At 34.1% G+C, this 18,771-nt stretch overlaps 1 protein-coding gene and 1 long non-coding RNA gene across 6 annotated transcripts in view; both read left to right on the forward strand.

Annotated features, from left to right (window-relative positions):
• LOC124449483 (protein FAM227B-like) overlaps positions 1 to 18,771 on the forward strand; it is a 43,366-nt gene that overhangs the window by 5,003 nt on the left and 19,592 nt on the right. The window contains exons 1-5 of one of the 5 annotated variants that reach the window (XM_047000405.1): positions 14,752 to 14,896; positions 15,196 to 15,423; positions 15,527 to 15,580; positions 15,795 to 15,868; positions 16,052 to 16,099. The exons of 1 other annotated variant lie outside the window; for it this stretch is intronic. In XM_047000405.1, coding sequence (XP_046856361.1) covers positions 14,830 to 14,896; positions 15,196 to 15,423; positions 15,527 to 15,580; positions 15,795 to 15,868; positions 16,052 to 16,099 — 471 coding nt within the window. In that variant the 5' untranslated portion in view covers positions 14,752 to 14,829. Of the gene's footprint in view, positions 1 to 14,751; positions 14,897 to 15,195; positions 15,424 to 15,526; positions 15,581 to 15,794; positions 15,869 to 16,051; positions 16,100 to 18,771 lie in introns of those variants that run through there. 3 more of the 5 variants (XM_047000408.1, XM_047000409.1, XM_047000406.1) reach the window with 3 other exon arrangements.
• On the forward strand, positions 18,089 to 18,657 carry LOC124449506. Its single transcript, XR_006949426.1, has 2 exons — positions 18,089 to 18,144; positions 18,478 to 18,657. It is a non-coding gene; the product is annotated as an uncharacterized LOC124449506 (long non-coding RNA).

Below are 18,771 nucleotides of genomic sequence, written 5' to 3' on the forward strand. Positions count from 1 at the left end.
ATTTTGTATCTAAGCTTTTTGTGTAATATTTGATACATCTCATGCTCCGTTGGCCCTTCTCAGTATGCAGTCGTTATCAAGAATTTATCGTTGCTCTCGATGAAACGATTTGAAACGACCTGAAATGAACAATCATAGGTGCGAAAATTTGCAAAAAATAATTCCAATTGTTAAAAACGTCAAAGCAACGAAACAAGATAACAGCGTTCAACCATTATGTTCAAAATAGCAAAATTCCATCTGTCGATGCAACTTTCACTATCTTTGGGATCGCTGGATATTTCATACATGAGACTTCTAACCGTAACTTCCAACTAAAAGAAATCGTTTGTTAACATTTGTTACATGTAATGCAAGGTTATAAGATAGTGTAAAGTCAAGATGTAATAATGTGGCGTAGCCATCCCGCTTATCCACTCATTACCGTGAAATTTATCGTTATTTACTTACTGCAAAACAATAGATTTATAAAAACATAAATAATAACAATGATCCAAATTTACAAGGCAGGACCAAAACCTGCAGGCTGACTACGCTACTGGCAGTGAAAAAATTTCAACACCATAAAAGGACAAAACGCAACTCGTAAATGATGAACATAAGTAATCTTTGATTTTTAATCCAATATTCTTCCTTCGTCTTTCTACAGCGTGGACAGAATTTAGTGCTTGTAGTTCAAAATGTGACATTGGAATAAGAACTCGTCTTCGTTACATCACGACAAATCCTGCTCACGGGGGGTCACGATGTCCTTCTTTAGAAGAGTCTATTCAATGTGGTTTACCTAACGGGGGATGTCAAGATGTTTGTAACTCTGAAGATGGAAAATGTTCTTGTGTGAATTTTCCAGGCTATGAACTTCAAGGTAATGACTATTCAATATATATTTTTCTAAACAAACTTCAACAAAAAAAACAAGTGTTTTAGTCATCAAATATTGTAATGCTTGAAGCATAAGATTTTTCACCATCCCTGTAAAAACATGAAAATCCGTCTATGGTTCAAAGCATGTAGTAAGTAAGAAAATGGGCAAATGTGAGCACGTTGGAAGAAACATTGTTCGAATCGAAAAAATATTTTTTTACCTCAGCCTCAGGTTAAAGAAGAAACAAAGATTCATCGTGCGTTATTTATAAACTGCCCGTCTCGTCAAAATTTTGAGCACTACTTGCATTATCCTGTCGCGAGTTGTACCACTTTCCCTTCAACGTGATCACCGAATCCACATAAAATGATAATGTGAACTACATATGTAAGCGCATAGTTAATTTAAAGTGTTAAGTCTCATTTGCTTGTTGTTTTTTCAGCACGTAATTAACAACATGACACTCCATAGCTAGAACTCCGATATTTCAGAATTTTCAAAACTGCGGGAGTTTATTCTGTAATTTTCATACAGCAGCGTATTGAAGTTGGAATACCTTGAGACACAGTACATCGCAGTAATTCATTATTTAAAGTGTCCTTATATGGTAATGATCCGTTATTTTATTTCATTTATGGTAATAACCAGTTATTTAAACTTTTCATTTATGGTGATCACCCGTTACAGTTTTCATATAGGGTAATAACCAGTTATTTAATGCTTCTATATATGGTGATGACCATTATTTAAAAATTGCATATATAATAAGGACCCGTTATTGAATATTTCCATATATTGCATTGTATTTTATTTCCATTAAGATGATAGCAAATCATGTGGTGATATAGACGAATGTAAAAATGGAAATGGTGGTTGTATACACTCCAACTGTAAAAACACAGATGGTAGTTATTGGTGTGAATGTTTACCTGGTTATAAACAATCAGCAATAACTCCACACAAGTGTAAGCCTTTATTATGTTCACCATTGATCCCACCTCCATGTCAACCTAATGCATATCATGATGAGTTTGGAACAGCCTGCAAACCTGCACGGATCAGTTGCCCATACGGACATAAATATTTGAAATTTTGCTCTATTGACTGCGATAGCAATTTCAAACTAGCTGTCATTGAATCAACAAACGTCCATAACGCCTTCGCTGAAAACTTCCATATGGTAAAGTTCAACGTACCCATTAAAAGGGCTCAATGTATATTGGACGGTAACACCGAGAATGTTGCTTGGGACTGGGACCCAATTGCTGTACCTTATTACTGCAGGAGAGTGAACGATCCACCTTCAAATATTGTTTTCTCGAGCACTTATATCAATGAGAAAATGAACACTTTTGCCATTGTCGCTTTTTCATTGCAAACGATTTTCAAAATGATCCCTTGACGTTCACAATAATGAATGCAGACGCAAATTTTTATTTTCTTGTTCAAGGAAAATCATTGTTGGTAAATAGACGTTTGGTGTGGAAACCCCGGTCAGATAATACTTACACTGTTAAAATTAATGTGAGCGACAATGGTTCACCTGTTATGTTTACTACAACTAGTTTTAACATTACTGTGTTGAACATTAATGATCCTCCTTACGATATAAAACTTTCAAGTAACGAAGTGCTTGAAAACGTTAATATTAGTTCTGTTGTTGGTATTCTAAATGAGACGATGATCTTGATCGAAAACACACTTCAAATTTTGACTGGGAATTGGTTGACTCTGGTAATGGTTACTTCAGGTTGCTAGATAACAAGATAGTTGTTGCAAAAAGCCTCGATTACGAAGCAAAGAATAAGCATCGTATAAAGATAAAATGTACGGATCGAGGTCATCCACCAAAATCTTCGTCTATCCAGAGTTTGTTTGTCGTTGTACGAGACATTAACGAATCACCCAAGGATATTATTTTGACGGGCAATCGCATCCCGGAGAATTGCGTTCTCGGATCGGTCTTCGGCGACTTCCTTGCGACGGATGACGATAATGACACGTTAAAGTTTTATTTGAATCACAGCAGTGTTTTGGTTCGTGAAAAGTTTGCTCTACAAGGTTTGTATACATGGTGAATTTTTTGATTTTACATCCATATCCTTTCATAGTGTGATTTATGGCCTCTTGAAATCGAAAACAGTTAAAAATGCCACACCAACTTTGAACTTTTCTCTGATCTTTCGCTGCTTTGGATTTCTTCATTCTTTAATATCAAATACAAGAAAGATTCAGTATAATAACAATAGATTAAATCAACACTGTCTCCAAGTACTTTGAAAAAGGAATATTTCAAATTTTTCTTTTGTAGTTTGCAAATACAATTTCGTTCGCATAAAAAATTCTTTCTTAATTCAGGTGTTCCAAATATTGAATATCGTACAATGAACCATAAATCAACTAATTTTTACTCGATTCCCCTCGTTGTTAACGGTTCTCTTGATTATGAAGAAGAAAACGTGTACATTATTTGGTTGGCTGTCGCAGATCCTGGGAGAATGGCGCTCAAACAATTTCGGATCGAAGTAACCGATGTAAACGAAGCTCCAACTGATATTTCGATGTCTGAAAGTTATGTAGCAGAGAATTCTCCCGCTTCAACAAGGATTGGAAAGTTTTTGGTGAGTTAAACATCAATCGGTTGCTTAGATTTCGTGTTTGTTAATAAGATATACCGAGATTCCCCGAAGGCAATGTTTTGTTAAAAATATAGATGCTCTTTTTAAGAGTTTTTTACTATCGCGTTTTTCAATTCTTCAAAAACTTCACACTATCACTGTAACTTCGTAAAAGCAATTTCAATCCTAATCCAACACTAAACATATTTTAGTCAGAAAGAACTTATACTTAACAAGGAAACATACAATTACCTAATTACCTTATGAAAAACTTAGTCTAGAACATGCATTAAGAGTATACCTCTGTCACAGGTAAAAGATCCAGATGTAAAAAGTGTGCGACCTCAGATCCATCATTGCTCCCTCGAGAACTCATTAAATGGTGACGAAGATGAAGATGAGTTTTACATTACTCACGAAACTGATAGTAATTTTCTCCGAGTTAAATATAATAGCCTTCTCGATTTTGAAGAAAGAAATGTTTACAATATCAATGTCACTTGTAAAGATGCTGCTGGCCTCGATATTTCAAAGTCATTTAAAGTTTTCATCACTAGTAAGTCTAGCTTTTAATCCTTTACTTCCCAAGTTTTTTGATCCTATGAGTTTGGGATGATTTCATTGATGTTGTCAACGACAACGCTGGGAAAGAAAGGGTTAATTACATCGTGAGTGCTGTTTATGCTGAAGTTGGCTGGCAAAAATCAGTCAACTCTGAAGCCTTGAACTCTGAAATTTGGTGAAAGATCGTAATAGAAAATGTGCTTTAGTTGCTGAATTTTTGCTTAAGATAATATTTTTTCTCTATTTTGTGCTGTCTGTTATTTGTCAGTTTTTGTATTCAATGTTGTTTTTACTTCAGTTTTTATAAAATAAATGTTATTTTGTAGATATTAACGAAGCTCCAACATCTCTTTACTTATCAAGTTCGACTATCCAGGAAAACTCTCGTAGCATGACGTATGTTGGCACTTTAACTGCTGACGATCCAGATGGTTCATATCATTGAGCTCTATAAGACCTGGAGGGGCAAAGGGGCCTGGACCCCGTGGTCAAAAACATGGCGGTAATGGCGGATTTTGGTTGTCAAAACTTCCACTTTGAGAAAAATTTTTAACATTCGCTCCCTCCCGAATCCGGAACTCTATTACTGCTTACATCAATGACAACCAGCGAAAACAACCACGATACCGTAAGCATAAAATATTGAAAATAATGCTTCTGGTTTTTGTGAAATAGACACACACATTTAAATGAGGTAAATCTACTGTAAAATAACGTATATTTTGTTAAGTAATGCTTTAGTTATGTTAGAAATAAATATCAAACGGCATTCTTTACACTGTCAATGTGTCGTCAAGCTTTAATGCATAATCCCATGCGCAATACTTGTTTTTGACTATTTGTTAACAGCTTCGTGCAACTGGCTTTCTTGAATAGATGGGTAAATCTTGGTTATAATGTCCAAAAAGGAGTTAGAAAAAGTTAGCTTACCCCTACGACTTAAGTTGACTGGAAATATATTATTAGTAGGTATGTAATTTTTTGAGTTTTTTTTGGTAGGATTGATTCTGGATGTCTTATAAAGTATTATGATATTCTGATAAATCTACTGAGAACTTATGAGGAAAATATCTTGAACTAGGAGAGCAAAAGAACGAAATTCAGAAATTCTATAATCATGTTGCTGGTTCTGTTTTGAGCCAAGAAATTAGAAACTGGATTGTCATTGACAACCATGGATCTACTACTGAACAGAACTACATTAATTTCCCATTGAAAATACGATTTCTTAAATTAAAGTGCATTGGTTTCTCTGACATAACACTTTTCTTATTGCTGCATGAAGGCAAACCTGTTTAAATAATTATAATGTAGGTGAAGATATTTAGCATGTTGTATAGTTGTTATTATACAGACATTATTTATAATATTATGGCCTTGTGTAATGTATGTCAAGAACTTATTAATTCTCAAAAATGCTAACCTTCTTGCACTACTTTTCTCTTGTGTCCTTACAAATTACAGTTACCTATACTAATTTTTCTAGGTTCAAACAACTTGACAAATTTTGAATTTTACATTATGCCTTTGAATTTTTCTTTTTGTCTTTTGGTAAAATATCAGTAAATGACTTAAAAATCAAGTTTATCTAAAATAGTATTTTGTACAAAGTAACTATACATAATTGGAAAAGTCTCATGTTGAAGGCAGATGTGGCTTCTTTTACTTGATTGCTACTCTTATTCTTTTAAATGATATCGTAATTCTTCAAAAGACATAAAAAGTTCTTTGTCATCAATTTTGCTTTTTCCACATTCAACTTCATTGCAACCAATGCATCTTATGTGAATTTTTAATCACCTGGAATTGAAAAACATATGGATTTTGTCAGATGATGCAGTACTGTATTTAATGTTTCGTGCATGTCATGATAAGCTTTTCTTGAGCAAATATTTCAAGGTAGGAGCAAAATTTGGCACATTATTGAACAAAGTAGTTTTATCTTGATTTTGATGTACTAACCTGTTTACTACACTGTGTAACAAACAATTCATTTACAGAAACACCAGATGGCATTTATAAAACTTTTAGCATAAAGCAAACCTTTACACACCATCATCATGATTGTCCATAATCTGTCAAATTGTCCAGGCTAGCTGTTTAATACAGGTATTTTTTATTGTACGACATGTACCAAAGAGCTCATTAATTAATCTTGCACTGCATTTGATTTCAATACAGCTCTGTCCTTAATATTTGCTTCATATTTTCAGAAAAATATCATGAAAAAATCCTCCATTTCAACTCAGTTGAAACAAGGAGTTTTCAGTTATGCATATCTCGATAAGAACTGGTTGCTTTGCCTCGTCTAGCAAGCGATTAAGTAAAGAACAAATAAGAATGGATAAACATAACTTAAATTATAACTTAGGAGTAAAAACATTCACAAAATATATACCATCACACTTCAAGTATTGACTTAAAACAAAACACTGAACACTTTAAATGGTAAACAATCTTACGTTACTTACCGGTATCATGAAATGTTTCCTTTTCTGGTATTACTTCAGCATCCGTGTACCAAACAAGTTTGCAGAATGTTTTAAAAATAAAATTTCTAAAAGTTTTTGTGCTTGGCATTGATATTTTATATAATCGCTATTGTGGTTGTCAAATCCGGGTGGGCGAAAAAAATTTCATTTTATGAGCCCGCGTCTTTCCGCTGACTTTGACAACCAAAATCCGCCATGTTTTTGACCACGCGGCCGCGCGCTAATAATTTATAGTAATTTGGTTGACGTTTCCCCTCCAGGTCTTATAGAACTCAATGGTTCATATCAGTCCTTTACTTACACTCTTGCTGATAATACTACGTCTTTTGTCATTGGTGGAACCAATCGTGATGAACTATTTCACTTTGGATCAGTTAATTACGAGCTTACACCAAGTTTAGTGGTACTCATTATTGTTAGAGACCGCGGTGGATTGCATTTTGAAAAGAATTTTACCATAACTGTTTTAGGTTTGTTTCTTTACGTTAAAGCTGTAAATAAATTAAATCTAGATTATGTTAGGTAACACCAAGTTTACAGAGTACTAGTCAGGGTGAGCAATTTTCGTGTGACTGACGATTATATGGCATAATGTTTGGAAAGATTGATAAAGGGGATGGTGGGATTAAAATGATTCTAAATAGAAAACTTAAGATGAAATAAAGCAGCGAAGGATCTAATCTTCTAAGAGTGGCTTAGGGATTACGTAGTTTTAAACACAAACACCAAATCAGTTACACAGTTTAGTTACATAATATTGGAGTGACAAAAGGCATCAGGAATTAGGGAGTCAATTTATAACTACTCCCTGACAATGGCATGCAAGCAGGGGCTCATGCCTTCCCCCCAACTGTTGCAGAAATGAATATGGGGAGTCAAAATTTGAATTTGGGTTGGAAAAACGCATTAGACACTATATAATCAGTAATATTCTATCCCCAAAGTCCAGGAAATGGAATGTTAGCTAGAGTTTCTTCATTTAAAAATGTTCCAGGAGAGCATGCCTCTGACTCCCTCAGTACGACTCGCGTCCGTGGTGCTCGGCTCGGGACTTCAGCATACGTTTTTAAAGTGTTGTATTTTTCATCGCTTCCAAATTGTTTCTAGCGCGCCACTGCTCCTGATGGATGCATAAAGATACTACGTTGTTAAGTCATTTACGTTTTTATGTTTCGTTTGTAGATGTAAACGATGCGCCCACAAACATTGAAATAAGTAAAGACTCCTCATTTAAGGAGAACAGCGTAGAGGATTTCTTTATCAGCAATGTCAACTTGACTGACGAAGATAAAAACACAAAACCATCCTGTAAACTTCCTGATTCCAACGAGGATCGAGTGAAACTAAACTCTCTCACGTTACTTGTTGGAGCTAACTCTACAGATTACGAAAGTTTGGATTCTTCAAAATCTTTAAAGATTAATATCAGCTGTGAAGATCAACATGGAATGGCTATCAATAAATTGTTGGTTATCCCAATCAAAGGTAAAGTTGGTTATCCTAGTCAAAGTACTTTGTGATTTAACAAATTCTTGACCACATTTTTCGCGATGAAACGGCTTTTTAGCTTCTCTAAAAGTTGCTGGGAAAATTTTTAGTGAAAAAACGATAACAGCCTGTATTAGGAATTTCTTGCGTTAAATAAAACTATTCCAATGTATGTCGGTACTTCTGCAAAAAATATGTTCCGAGATTTTACAGAGTTGTGTTATAAAGATTTTCGGTAGGGTGTCATTTACTGTTGACTTTTGGTATATTCGAACCAATGGTGTGATATGTTTATCAGTATTTTTGTTCTCATCGTGATGCACGTTTACGAAATATTTGTTATTTCTAGGGATTTTTTAAAACACAAAATTGTCAACTAAAAAGTGAAAATATCCTTAATTCGAAGAGCGCAAAAATATTATAGGTGTATCTACTGGTGTATCATTGTATTGATTAGTTTATCCACTGGCAGATCTTTGCATACATTAATGGATCTACTAGTGGATCGTTGTATAGATCAATGGATCTACTGGTGGTTATCTGTATACATTGGTGGATCTACTGGCAGATTTTTTCATCTACTGGTAGTCATTTGTATACAATAACGGGGATCTACAAGTGAATCTTTATTTAGACTTGTGTATTTTTACCTACACTGTAAATTTTGGGGGGTAAAAATTACCCTTGAAGTTAGGGGTAAAATGAGTACCACAGAATGCCCCGGTTTTGAAGGGTAACATTTTATGGGGGCAGTATCTATTTAAGGGTAAAATTTTCGGTGGTAATATTTAGTTAGGGGTAAATTCTATTAAGGGGTGAAATTTATCATGGGATGAATTTTATGGGGTAACTTTAAAAGGGGTGATTTTCATGGACATGCAATTCCCCCATAAATTTGGGGTAAAAAGAAATTACACAGAATGCTGCATTTTTTAGGACACAAATACAGGAGATAGTGCTTCAATGGGGTTAAAACGAACTCTGAATCTATAAAAAGAATCAATTAAAATAGATCAAAAAAACAATCTCTTTATTTCAACTGAAAAGGAATGAGCGTAGCTATCTCGAGAATGGAGTGAAGGGTGGCAAATATTAAAAATGCGCGTTATTATCAATAAAAAAGATTTGATTCAAGGAAAAATAACGAGGCTCAACATGCAAACATAACTACTCAACCATTGACAGAACATTGATAATTGGGAGGGAGGAATTCATATGTTATAGTTCCTAAAACTAATTAATTTCAATGTAAAGTAGAACGGGCACAAATGAATAATAGCGCCCCCCAATTTTCAATACTGCTATAGCAAAGAATTCTCGTTTTTTTTTGCCTAAGGTCGAGAATCGAAAATTCTTTGCTGCTTTAAGTCTCCATGAAGCATTGTTTATCATTAATTGAATAATGTACTACACAAAATAGTTCATGTTTAAGTGATACATTGTCTTTATTACATACAGATGTGAACGAAGAACCCACGTCAATATGTTACGTAGCCCCTCGCTCTGGTCAAGATTGTTCAGTTGTTGGTGAAATCTTTATCGAAGATTTGGATTATCCTCAAATACAATGTCATTCAAATTTGGCAGTTGATCTTCAGCCATATTCCGAGAAATTATCGGAATATTCTTGTCAAATCAAGAAGGAGGAAGACACTTTAAGTAAAATTACTAAAGTGATTAGTCATTTTTATGTTCATGATAGTCCACCGAAATTGCACGTGAAGAAAAGTATATTTATTCATGGAAATCTATCCTACAATGTTCCTATTTCATGTGAAAGTACCTTACATCCACGTCATACCCTGTCACAAAACCTGGTCGTTCATATTCAAGGTAAAAAAAAGCAATTGAATTTGAGACTGATACATAGAAGTAATAAGATAACGTGTGTCAGTGTAGGTAGTGATGAATGAACAACAGAGAACAAGAACAGTCTTTACACTAACTAAAATATATAAAAAATAAGATAACGTGTGTCAGTGTAGGTAGTGATGAATGAACAACAGAGAACAAGAACAGTCTTTACACTAACTAAAATATATAAGGAATAAGATAACGTATGTCAGTGTAGGTAGTGATGAATGAAGAACAGAAAACGAGAACAGTCTTTACACTAACTAAAATATATAAGAAATAAGATAACGTATGTCAGTGTAGGTAGTGATGAATGAACAACAGAGAACAAGACCATTCTTTACACTAACTAAAATATATAAGAAATAAGATAACGTGTGTCAGTGTAGGTAGTGATGAATGAAAAACAGAGAACGAGAACAGTCTCTACACTAACTAAAATATATAAGAAATAAGATAACGTGTGTCAGTGTAGGTAGTGAGGAATGAACAACAGAGAACAAGAACAGTCTTTACACTAACTAAAATATATAAGAAATAAGTTAACGTGTTTCAGTGTAGGTAGTGATGAATGAACAACAGAGAACAAGAACAGTCTTTATACTAACTAAAATATATTAAAAATAAGATAATGTGTGTCAGTGTAAGTAGTGATGAATGAACAACAGAGAACAAGAACAATCTTTACACAATCTAAAATAAATAATAAATAAGATAACGTGTGTCAGTGTAGGTAGTGATGAATGAACAACAGAGAACAAAAACAATCTTTACACTAACTAAAATATATAAGAAATAAGATAACGTATGTCAGTGTAGGTAGTGATGAATAAACAACAGAGAACAAGAACAGTCTTTACACTAACTAAAATATAGAAGAAATAAGTTAACGTGTTTCAGTGTAGGTAGTGATGAATGAACAACAGAGAACAAGGACAGTCTTTATACTAACTAAAATATATTAGAAATAAGATAATGTGTGTCAGTGTAAGTAGTGATGAATGAACAACAGAGAACAAGAACAATCTTTACACAATCTAAAATAAATAATAAATAAGATAACGTGTGTCAGTGTAGGTAGTGATGAATGAACAACAGAGAACAAAAACAATCTTTACACTAACTAAAATATATAAGAAATAAGATAACGTATGTCAGTGTAGGTAGTGATGAATAAACAACAGAGAACAAGAACAGTCTTTACACTAACTAAAATATATAATAAATGAGATAACGTGTGTCAGTGTAGGTAGTGATGAATGAAGAACAGAGAACAAGAACAGTTTTTACATTCGCTAAAATATATAAGAAATAAAATAACGTGTGTCAGTGTAGGTAATGATAAGTGAAAGATCGAGAACAGTCTCAAAAATAAAAAAATAATATATTTTTCCAGTTCCTAATGATGACAACTGCCGTGATAAGGAACTTTGTGCTTCCTGTCCTCAGCCAAAATTTTGTCTATCGAATGTCAAAGCTGCTGGAAAGTAAATGTTTTGCAACACTCTGTCATCAATTTATTTTTTACTTTTGTATAATTGGTCCAAATATTTAAATAGTTTGTGTTGTGTAATTTGCTAGATGTATTGGTATGGAGTATCTTATGAACATAACAGTGGATGCCCCTCCATCGTTGTTTGAAGAACGTAGCTTCATAATGGTGTTTGAACACTATGTTAAAGATTTGATTGAAGGAACAGGAATAAAGAAGAGTCTAAAGGATTTAATTAATGAGAAAGTAGGTAAGAATGACCTTCAGTACATTTTTAAAAAACAGACTTAAAGGCGATGAAATTTTTTCCATTGGTTTACATGTTCTAAATTTTTGAATTTTTCTGTCCACTCTGCATCCTGGTATATTCTATGTTTGACAATTAACGCTAAAGGGGAGGGGGGAGTGCAAGGTACTCGAGTTCACTCTTAAGCTGTGTTGGGTCGTAGTGTAAGATTATCATATCTTTTTAAGTAGCCTATATTCGTAGACATTTTGGGTACAAAAAGAAAAATAAGAAAAAATTAGAAAAAAAGACAAAAATAAGAATTACATAATGCAAGGTCTGGATTTGATGTTGCAGTCACTGATGTATGTAGTGTTTTTATCGTGCTTTGTAAATTTCAGAGCAGCATCATTTATTTTTTCACTAATAATATACATGAAAAAATTTCTCAATTTTCATTGGTTTAGAGGAGTGCAATTTATCGTAAATACCAGTGCAAAAATAGGAAACACGGTGCAAAAATAAAGGAAATACAGTGCAATTCATTTGAAAAATGCGCTCCTGATTGGTTAGTCAAACAAAGAAATGATCTAAGAGTCAATCAAAATGAAACGCGGGAAAGTTAAATTATTTTAAACAAAGCAATTACAACGGCTGCCGTAAGTTTTAAGTAAGTTTTCTTTAGCGAAAAAGTTTATAATTCACCGTTTGCAAAGTGTTTCTAAATGAGAATAACAACGCTGCTAAAAGTAGATACCTTGTTCTAGTTGCATGTGCAGAAGGTATGGTGTTGTGAAAAGCAATATCCGACAGAATTTAAAAATACGAGGCGGTTGATCGATGGTTAAACTCGCCGGCTGAAATGTACGTACGCTGAAGTTAAAAATCAACAGAATTGAGAAATTTTTTCATGTAGATTATTAAGCCCTTAATGACCAAGCGCGAGGTCTTTACGGAGAAATAACGGACCGAGGTGTTTTTGTACAGACCGAGACCGTATTGCGAGGTTTGTACAAAAAGACAGAGGTCCGATATTTCTCAGTAAAGACCGAGAAAGCGAGGTTATTAAAAGATTTATTAGATGGCATTATTTGACCTAAAACGAAGCTTGCTTTCTTTCTCGTCTTTGCTGTTTTTTTACCGGTTGGCTTTCGCTTTTCTAGTTTTCGTCCATAAAATATAAATTCGTTTCAAATTGTATCGTCTGGATAGTTAAACTGTTTTCCAAGTGTTTTTCTTTCGAATCACGTTGGTAAATAGTTTTTTGTTTTGTTTATTTTGCGTTTTGCTATTTGCTTTACGAAGTTTGTTTACATTTGACTGTAAAATTACGCGTTTTGGACCGTGGTCGATTACGAGAAAATAATGGACCGGCAAAAATGTTTATGAGCCAATCAAAACGCGCCATTTAGCCGGAAGTGATGGACTAGTGCAATTTTGATAGTCTTTGAAAAACTCACTCGTGTATGTTTTTCCCAAATTGCACTCAAAAGCATGCTATTACCTATACAAATTTATCGTTTTCACAAAAAACTATACATAGCAGGATTAAAAAAGCGAGTCCTTTACGTCACGGATACTCTGCCAAAGGAAAAACATTCGACAAATTAAAAATTGCTAGATCATATGATAACCAATTAAAAATTCAGCTGATGATGCTAAAAGTAGAAGTACTTTCGAACATTGATTTTGAATTTTTTCAACAGATAAAGATATTGCTTCGAGAAAAAAACGAGGTGTACCAAACAGAACTGTGTATGTGGAGTTACTCCTTTATATGGAAGAAGGAGCCTTTACTAAAGTCGTGCTTGCAGTTGCTGAGAAACCTAACTACAATTTGATCCCAGCGTTTGACGCCAGTGTTCTTTTAAACAAAACCCAAGTTGAATGGTTTCTTGGTTTCAGTACTTCATCTAAGACCAGTATTTCTCTTACGTGGATCATTGTCATTAATTTTGTTGTTTTCATTTGTACAATTTGCTTGATCTGGAAGTGGAGAAGACAACAGGTAGGTTTATTATTTGCACTTTTATAGTAAGCCCCCCTAACTTGGACTGGTAAAATTGTGCTCACGTGATCCAAAATAAATTTTCCTTCACGCGAGCGAAAGACACGCAATAATGATAGAGAGTTTATGTAGAGTTGTCTCTCCAGTTGATATTACTGTTTATTAAGCCATTATTAAGCGAGCTTGTGGTCTTTATGGAGAAATATCGGATCTAAGTTTTTTTTACAGAACAAGCACGTAGGGCGAGTAAAGTAAAAAATTAAAACATCCCACCATATTAAAATGCAAACTGACAAATCATTTTGCCTAAATATGCACATATTGAATTTACTAAAAACGACAATTATTATAATATGTTATTATAATAACGAGACATTAATTTTACTGAAAGAAACTCTTTGAAATTTAGCTACGTCGTGGAGTAAACCCTCCTGAGAGAGAAAACCCTCCTGAGGGAGAAAACCCTCATGTAGGAGAAAACCCTCCTGAGGGGTAAATCCTCCTGAGGGAGAAAACCCTCCTGAGGGAGAAAACCCTCCTGAGGAAGTAAATCCTCCTGAGGGAGAAAACCTTCCTGAGGGAGTAAATCCTCCTGAGGAAGAAAACCCTCCTGAGGGAGAAAATCCTCCTGAGGGAGAAAACCCTCCTGAGGGAGAAAGCCCTCCTGAGGGAGAAAATCCTCCTGAGGGAGTAAATCCTTCCTGAGGGAGTAAATCCTCCTGAGGAAGAAAACCCTCCTGAGGGAGAAAATCCTCCTGAGGGAGTAAACCCTACTGGAAAAAAAACCTAAAGAAATGGACGATAAAGGCAATTTTAGACTAATAACAGAAGAAGAAGGAAGTTTGCATAAAAATCCAGTCCGATATAGGGCAAGCAACGAGTATGCAAACAATTACTAAATACTTTCTCACACAATTTTTGATATCAAGCCTAAAGCACACACTCATGTAAGTCATTAAATTAAATAATATTTTGTTAGTACGACTACAAGATTGTTTTCGTTCTCTGTTGCTCATTCATTTCTACCTTTACATACTGATACACGTAACTTGAAACCACTCCGACTGTTATTTGCCAACTATTGCTCAACAATCAAATTTTTGCATAATCAGCGCTCTCATTCATTGCGTCATTTTGCCATGGAAACATGCATTTGGTTGTCAAAGATGGCGGACTGAAACTAACATTTGAAAGGAACAATATTTAGACATTTTTTAAAGAAATGTATTCTTTCGTGAATTCGAATGGTTTGGGTGACGAGTTTGATGAAAGGAGGCGTTCCTTGTCGTGTATCCTTGTCTTTTATGATGTTAATTTTTGGCAGCATTCAATTAAATTATTAGCTTCCCTTTTGAGTTTTGACAGCCTCGTTTAATGACATTATATACTTGATAATTTGCCTTATGCGATTTTGTTTTGATCTTTTAATTGTCGGCTTTATGTTATAGCTAAAATTGCAAGTGAGCAGATTTTTGCAGACATTTCTTATGGGTTTTCTTTGTATAAGCCTATCAAAAAATGGGAAAATGTGTATTGTACATATAAAAATCGAGCGAATATAGTATTCGTCTTTAATTTATCTGCGAAGCCTCTAAAGGAAAAATGGATTCTATCGATTGCATCAACCAAACGATAAGAGACCTTGGCACAGAGTTGACGTCGTTTTATCCTAAAAATGAGCTTGTAATAGAAAGTTACGGTGAAATAAGATCAAATGTTAGTAGTAAAAGCGAAAAAAATTTTAGTTATGGACACTTAGAAATTGATTATCGAGCTCCGAAGCAAGTTTCACGAAAATCAGCCATCTCGACGCGAGGTATGTCTTTGTTTTCTTTTCGACAATAAGATGTCTTTCTCAGGAAAACAAAGATTTTTCGTTGTCTAAATTTAAATTGATTTCTGTTTTCATGACTTTAAAGAAAAGAAAAGTCGAGATGTGAATAAGTTTGCTGGTGTTTACTCCATGAGAACAGGTTGATTTTTTACTTGAGTTTTTGTCTTATACCTTGGTGTTTTTAACCTTATGCCCTAGCTTATACTTAGGTGTATTTGTTTATACCTTGCCGTGCTTGTATTATACATTGAATTACTTGTTTTACTCATTTGTGTACTGGTGTTGTATATTAATGTACTTGTCTTACACCTTTGTGTGCTTGTCTCACACCTTACATATTCTATATTTGACAGTCATGGGAAAGAACACAAACCCTTTTAATGCTCATGGTGGAACAATTAATCCGACAAAGAAGTTACTTAGCAAGGTTTCGTTGCAATTTAATTTAATTTTATTTTCCAACTTATCTCCAATAATTTTCTTTGAATAATTATTACCAGCAAGTTTCTCTTGCTCTGGCTGAGTTTCATTTTTATCCATCTACTTATTCATTTGTGAGATTTTGAAACAGGTTATGGGACAATCGTTAAACTTAGCTTGGTCTAAATAGATTCAACAAGATGAAACTAAAGTTTCAAAAAGACCTTTACTTGTCGAGGTAAACAAATTGAATTTTACAAAATCTTAAACATCAAAAACATATACTCTATTTTTTGGTGTACAATCTGCAAGTTCTGTTTTGGTTATGAAAATCATTGCTAGTGTGGGTTGTAGCTGAGGGTATTCTGTTAATTCCTTTAGAGAATATTTGATTCAACATTGCTGGGAGCTTAGATTTTCATTTATTGATATTAGAAATTGTTTGGCTGAGGGAACTGATTGCACCATTTATCTACTGTTGCTCCATTATTGCACCATCTATCTATCAATGCACCATCAACCCACCATTGAATCATCTATCTACCATTACACCATCTATCCACCATTGCACCATTTATCTCCCATTGAATCATCTATCCACCATTGGGCCATCTATCAACCATTGCACCATCTATCCACCATTGAGTCATCTATCTACCATTGCACCATCTATCCACCATTGCACCATCAATCCACCATTGAATCATCTACCCACTATTGGGCCATCTATCCACCATTGCACCATCTATCCTTCATTGAATCATCTATCTACCATTGCACCATCTATCTACCATTGCATCATCGATCTACCATCGCACCATCAATCTCCCATTGCATCATATATCCACCTATTGCACTATCTATTCATCATTCCACCATCTATCCACCATTCCACCATCTATCTACCGCTGTCCATCGCTCTCAGTCATTGTGAAGAAAGTCCTGTGCACTTGCTGTACGTATTAATAAGAGATTTGACTCATCTCCATTCCTTTTTTACTTGATAACGAGTTGAGAGGCAGATAAAATGCACGAGCTAAAATCTTAAGCTTAATATTTGAAAGGAATCATTTATGTTTGTGTGATAATCATAGTCTTAATTTTGAATCAAAACAAGATATTTTCATACAGCGACTGTAAACACATATCGTTCATTTTAGTGCAATGCAGTTGATTCGTAATGCCCGGAATCATTTGACCTTCTTGGTAGCGAAATCAGACGATCACGTGGTCATGAAGATAACATCGTCTACTTGTTGAAGTTTTGTCACGTGTCCTTACACGGGACTTCCTCTGTAGTGGTGAAATGTGTTGATCCATGACGCTGCTAGACACATTGATAATGAATGCTTTCAGAATGAAAACTAATTTGAAGATTTATCGTTCGTTGACTGTACTTGAGTGACTTCAACACAACTATATTTGCATTTGTGTGGTTTATAAATTCTTACGTACATGATTCACTCTCTTTTATTTAAAGCAATTCTACGTACAATTTTTAGTATTTTCATCTAAGACAATCTAAAGGGAATTTAACTACGTTTTAGCATTTGAAAAGCTTATTTATTTACTCCATTTTCTCGGGCCTATCTTCTTGGCTCATTATTTATGAACTACGATTCTGTTGTTTGTTCTGCAATCAATATGTAGTATATAGGAGAATTTTTCTCGCGATTTGTGTTTTAAAGTTTGGTATAAATTTTGTACAAATTTAAAGTAAATTATGATATTTTCTCAAGTGGAACGCGTGTTTTTGAGGAATCAATATTATTGTCCAGCAAAAATGTGTAAAAACGGCCACTAAAAATGAAATTCCTGTTTGCTTTTCGATTAACTTTTCTATCAATAATAACAACTTTATTCTAAAACGTTTCATATGTTCAGTTGTCCTTCAAAGATTTCTTATGAAAGCAATTAATGAAGGATTTTAAGCCTTTCTTTTCAAAAGAAATTAGTCGGATACTACAAAGTATATGAATAAACACGCCACTCCACCCCTTTAACTAACGTTCTAGCAATTGCTATGAAGACCATACATCATTCAGTTGGAACTTGGGAATTTTCAACTTTATCTACTGCTAACAGTGGTTTTGAAAAATACACAAGCTCCAAAAGTTTGGTCAATGCATTTTAGTAATTATTCAGCTTAACAGTTAAACATGGCACTAAGCGCACATAAAAACTGCGGTATGTTTTTGCTTGTTTGTTTTTGTCATACCACCAATTTGTTGTTTAGTATTTTTAAGATGCTGAGGAAGAGAATATCAAGAAGAAGACTTGCAGGTATATGTTTGTTTATTTTTGTCTTCTCCGTAACTTGTTCTTTAGGGGCGACACCATCCCTAAAGCACTTTATGCAAAATGTACGTGCGTAAATATAGCACTTAATTGTAGCTCTTTACTTAATCAGTTCTTTTAAGAACTATCAACTTATTATATTACTTTTACCATTCATTATGGTATTTGCTATTTTTTGAACTATTTTCAAAGATAATTGTCTTGAAACTATTGTTCGCGGCAGTCACCTCCATGCCGCCTTTCTCCCTTGCCTACGCTTATTAAGATTTTGAAGCAAATTTATCAGACACAGATTTCGACTTTTCGCTTCACTTGCAGTTTTTGTACACTGTTCAATGAACAGATAGTTGAAGTTCAAGAAGCAACAAAAAAAACTGGCTTACTTTAAACTAATTAATGTCATACTTTCCTTGAATCATTCTGTTAATGTATGTAATGCTCATTATTTTTGGACTTTGTTGTCTTTGATGCTGTTGAAATAAAAATATTCTTTTCTATGGCTATTAAGTCTAGTTATTCTTCTTTTGTAAAGTTTGCTAAAGAAATTAATGAAACCACGTAAGGCAGAGAGACAATATACAATTATAGATGAAACACAGTTTTATTTAAAGT

This window comes from Xenia sp. Carnegie-2017, unplaced genomic scaffold (assembly GCF_021976095.1).
Source record: "Xenia sp. Carnegie-2017 unplaced genomic scaffold, XeniaSp_v1 HiC_scaffold_23, whole genome shotgun sequence".
Lineage (NCBI taxonomy): Eukaryota > Metazoa > Cnidaria > Anthozoa > Malacalcyonacea > Xeniidae > Xenia > Xenia sp. Carnegie-2017.